General features: G+C 30.8%; 1 protein-coding gene across 1 annotated transcript; it reads right to left on the bottom strand.

Moving 5' to 3' along the window:
* Positions 1-3541: 3541 nt before the first annotated feature.
* On the bottom strand, positions 3542-4462 carry LOC119688452. Its single transcript, XM_038103132.1, has one exon. The coding sequence runs from the start codon at positions 4460-4462 to the stop codon at positions 3542-3544; it is 921 nt and encodes a 306-aa protein (XP_037959060.1).
* Between the last annotated feature and the right edge of the window lie 494 nt (positions 4463-4956).

Genomic DNA, 4956 nt, shown 5'->3' with positions numbered 1-4956 from the left:
AATTAGCCAAATGTCTTCAATGAATTTTTGCGTACATGTCTCGAAGACCGTCTCGAAGACCATGTCTTGCATAACGGATGCATTCGACAGAAAATTGTGCGCTATTAGTGCAGTGCTCATATAATTTTTTACCCTTTTTTTTATTTCTACTCTTTTATTGCGCTCTTTAAATTTTAAATAAATTTCAATTTTCTCTTTAAATAAGTAGAAAGAAATTATTGTATTTTGTACTTTTATTTATTTTATATAATAATTTTTTACATTACATTCAAAATTAAAAGTTTTAAAAGTAAATTATAAATTTTGTTATAAATTATTATAAATTTTATTAAGGTATTAAAAATAAATTAAATTAAACAATGAAACTTAAAAACTAGTAAACATAATGAAAATTAATTTAAATTATTAACTGAATATAACTTAGCATATCTAAAATTAACTAAAACTAATATAAAATAATTTATAGCATTTCGCTATCATCAATTGTTGAAGTTTTATGTTTTCAAAAGCGTTGAAGAGGATTTTGGTACAATTAAACCTTCTGATCTTAAGAGTTCTAAAATATCATTACCACAACGCCTGTTAATCATGTGTTTTTTAAATATAACAGCTAATTTTTCACAAGTGTTTTTAGTTTTTTTATTTTCAACATCATTTGTTTTGTTTCTTAAACAACTTTCACTGGAATTATTGTCTTCAATATTAATATCAATATATTTTCCAGGAACTAAGTCACTATTTAATTTGTTTTGATTTAATTTCTTTTTTTTTAATATTTCATAGTTTAATGATTTTGTTTCTTTATTCATTTTGATTTTTTTAATATTTATTTCACAAATGTTTATTCACTACACTTCAAAATTATTGCGTCACTTTATTTATAAAACATAGCGTCATCTGAGGCAAAATTCAAATACGTCGCTATGAACACTAAAAATGAGAGAGAAAGCAAAGAAAGAGTATTTACATTCATGTTTTGAGCAATTGTTTTGCAAATTTGCTTGAACATGTGGACGCAATATCAAAGACCGTCTTGAAGACAATGTCTTCGAAGACCACTTTTTCTACTGGGATTATGTGCGGTACAAACTGGCTGCAGCACACACAAAGAGCAAAAACACTGAATGCATGTGTGAGTTTTATTTCTCCACCACATTCTTGTAAAAGATATAATTTATTTGTGCACTTAAGTGGTGCATTTTTCTTTGTAAATAAAATTTTCGCACACCACATTTGTGGTGTGAAATTTGCACAACAACAAAATAATTTTAATATTATTTTCAATCAAATTAGTTTTAAAATGATTATATAAAAAATCAAAAAATTGTAATTATGGTTTTTATATTTCTTGCCTATATATACATATATCAGCCTATACTAGCAAATGAAAATTGATTATAAATCTTACTGACCATAAATGTCAAGCAATCTACAAAATAGATGTTGAAATGGAATGTGTTTTCAATGGCATGTATTTATTAAAATATAATTGTGCAACAAATTTGTTTACATATAAGAGTTAAAAATATATAGCATGTAAAAAGTAAATAATTGTTTTTTAGCATAACTATTTGTTTGAAAAATATTGAAACGTCCGCAAAGATAAAACTAACTTTGTGTTATTAGTTGTAGTTAAATGTATTTTTTTGATTGTTGATTTTCCACATGATATTCAGTTGACATTTACTTATAAATTAAATTTTTAAATTAAATTTTTATTTTAATATTTTTTTTTGCTTTTAGTTTATGTATATTTAAATTTGCAATTAATTTTTAAGAGTATTGTAATTATAATTGTTAATAATATTTTTGTAAAAATCTGTAAAAAATTATAACGAATAAATAAGGATGGGTATGTCTTTTGGGGAACCGGCGCCTAAACTCTGTAACGCACCTTTATGCATACCTCTTGGGTGGTGTGGAAAATGCATACCAAATCTTGAACTTTGGTCCAATAAATTAAAAAGCTAAATAAACTAAATGTAGAAATGGGAATATACAAGGGATGTAAAAAATTTGTTGTGGTTTTTTTTTAAATTTCCACACAATAATGATGAAAGAATGTGATGTGCGTGAGTGGCTCGCTCACATTTGCGGGAAGAATTGGATAGACGTCCAAAGAAGCCCATTATAATGACAAAGGGAAAACTGAAGGTGGCACAGCTGAAGAGTTGTAAAATATTGGGCCAAATCAAGTAGTAGTTATTATTAAATAGAAGAGCTTGGCCACTAAATATTAATTGTTATCGAAAATATTTTTTTTAAATTTGTTTTTTAATTTTTGCATTAGCTGTGCCAATAATTTTGTTCAGCCAAATTTATTTTTTTTTTGGTTTTTTAATTTTAAAAAATTAAATATAAGAGCAAATAAAATGAAATGAAATGAATTTAAAAGCAAATTAAGCATTTAATCTAAAAAAATTTTTTGTTGATTAAAAATCGCTTCATTAACAGGATGAAAATAGTGCTAAAGTTCAATTTGCTTGCTGTGCCAATAATTTTGTTCGTCACTATATATGCATACATGTAATCAAAGAAGATTTTATATAAAATGAAAACATAAAAAAGCTCAACATAACCTACCAACAAACACACTTTCAGAAAATGCACAAATACCGAATGTACTTTTGCAGGTACCATAAGCTGCAAATAATCATTCGTTCGCAAGCATTCGCTTTGGTGTGGATGCACCTTAAGGAGTAACATAAGCGAATTTCAGCTGCTAGGTGTGCGGAGTAGTTGGCCGCACATTTATACGTTGCAAGTGCGTTCGATTTTGTTTGAATACTGCATAAAAATGTATAATTTTGAGTACAGACTCTTTTGTTTGAAAAGAGTTGCTTTGGTGTTGTGAGAAGTATGAGAAAAGTTGTGGTTATTCTGTATTGATATAGTATTAAACTTATATGTATATAAATTAATCATTTTTGGTGGCATACTCCTTTGACGTAAAGCAGCCCATATAAAACGTCTATTCAGACTATAGGCTTTATAGAGTCTATAAATGCTGCATAAACAGAACACCTAAATTCGTTATATTGTTCGAACACGATACGGAGAGTGTTGACCAGGTCGACATAAAATTGATTTCGCCTAAAATCATGTTGATTCTCACGTTGGAGTTCTTCAGTGACTGGTGAGATACGAGTTAGTAAAATCAAAGTGAGTGTTTTGCTGGACACGGGGAGCAGCGTGATACCTCGGTTGTTGTGACAATTGGAGCCATCATCCTTCTTCGGAATCTTCACGAGCACACATTCATTCCAAGAAAATGAAATTTTATACAAATTAAGTTTATTTATTTAAATGTATACATTTATATATTTTAATTGTTTTTTGGCTCACTAATAAAGTTTATTCATTTAAATTTATATAAATTAAGCTTATGCATTTATATATTTTAATTTTTTCTTTGTTCATTGCACAGAATAGATGCTTATGCCGAAGATCCACGTGAAGAAGTGAACGCATGAATTTCTGTTCTGTGCAATTTACGCAAATTTTAGCAAAACTGTTAAAATTGAAAGCAAAACTGAAATTGTTAAAACGGTAATTCGTTTTGGTAATATTCGCATTTAGAACTTCTTGAGTAGTGTAGATTACCACCCTTACAGTTTTCCGGACATTGGGTGCATTTTGGTTGAGCCGAGCACGATTTTGCTCTATGACCATCTTCTCCGCATCTCATACATGTGCTAGATTTATCATTATCGCTTTTGCAATGTCTAGCAGCATGTCTAAATTGAAGACATTTAAAGCACCTCGTGGGTGTGATATGCTTTCTGATTCTACTGCGTACCCAGCCCACTCTGATTGAGGCAGCTATGATCAGTACACTGGCATCCTTAGAAGGGAGATCGATAATCACTGTTCGTGTATTGTCCCTTGCGTAACACCAAAACTTGACGTTGATGTCGCTTACGTTTATTGCTGGAAATTGGTCAGCATCCCTGCATTCTATTAGGGTGCGTTGTGTTAAGGATTTTACACTAGTATAATCCTGAAGTGTGTTCTTCATTTCAGTGCATAAGTCCTTAGCTAAAGTTCCAGCTTCTTTGGTAAGCTGAATCAATATATCCCCGTTCGTTGTTTTTTGAATTCTGTTCACATTTTTTCCGAATTCTTGAAGCTCTGGTTTTGATTTAATGAGCTTTAACATTTCAGCGTAAGACTTGTCTGCCGTCTTGCTAATAAGAATAGCTTTGGGTCTCACTCTTTGCGCTTTAACGAGGTCCAGTTTTGTCACAGTTTTCCTCTTTTTATTTTCCACTAGTTGCCATTTGTTGCAAGGCGTTCCATGTTCCTTGCTTCCAATTTCCCTAATCTGAACTTTGGGTGGTGGACCGTTCGGTTTCTCATTTGCAGAACGCTTTAGTGCTCTCTGAGTTTGCACGCTAATGGAAGTCACTCTTTTAGCTGCTACCGGTACTAGTAACCCCCTTTGTTGTTCCGACTTATACATCTTAACTACCTGTGCTGTGTGAAATAACTTGTGCATAAACACCGAATGCGTGTGCGAGTTTTATTTCACTTCTCCATATTCGTGTGAAATGTGTATTTTGTTTGAGCACACAAGATGTGCACTTTTTTTTGTGAATAAAATTTTCGCACACCACATTTGTGGTGTAAAATTTTATTTAGATGCACACAACATTTGTGCGTGGTGCTTTGCATTTTTGTGCACAGCGCAGTGTTTTCCTGAACCCTGAAAAGAACTTGAGAGAATGTGTACAAAACTTATTAACAAGGATCAGTCCAGTTTTGTTACCTATGCTGCTAAGTTGAATTCAGGATTTAATAAAAATGTGCCAATCACTCTTAAGCCAAAGAATAAACAGCAAAGTGAAGAAACAAAAAAGGAATTAAAGCTAAAAATAAATCCATCAAATCTAAATGTTAAAATTCATGGTTTTATGAGTACTCAAGATGGAGGAGTACAAATTAAATGCGGTACTA

Source organism: Teleopsis dalmanni, chromosome 1 (genome assembly GCF_002237135.1).
Source record: "Teleopsis dalmanni isolate 2A chromosome 1, ASM223713v2, whole genome shotgun sequence".
Taxonomy (NCBI): domain Eukaryota; kingdom Metazoa; phylum Arthropoda; class Insecta; order Diptera; family Diopsidae; genus Teleopsis; species Teleopsis dalmanni.
The sequence above is the reverse complement of the archived record's forward strand: the minus strand, read 5'-3'. Positions and strand labels throughout refer to the sequence as shown.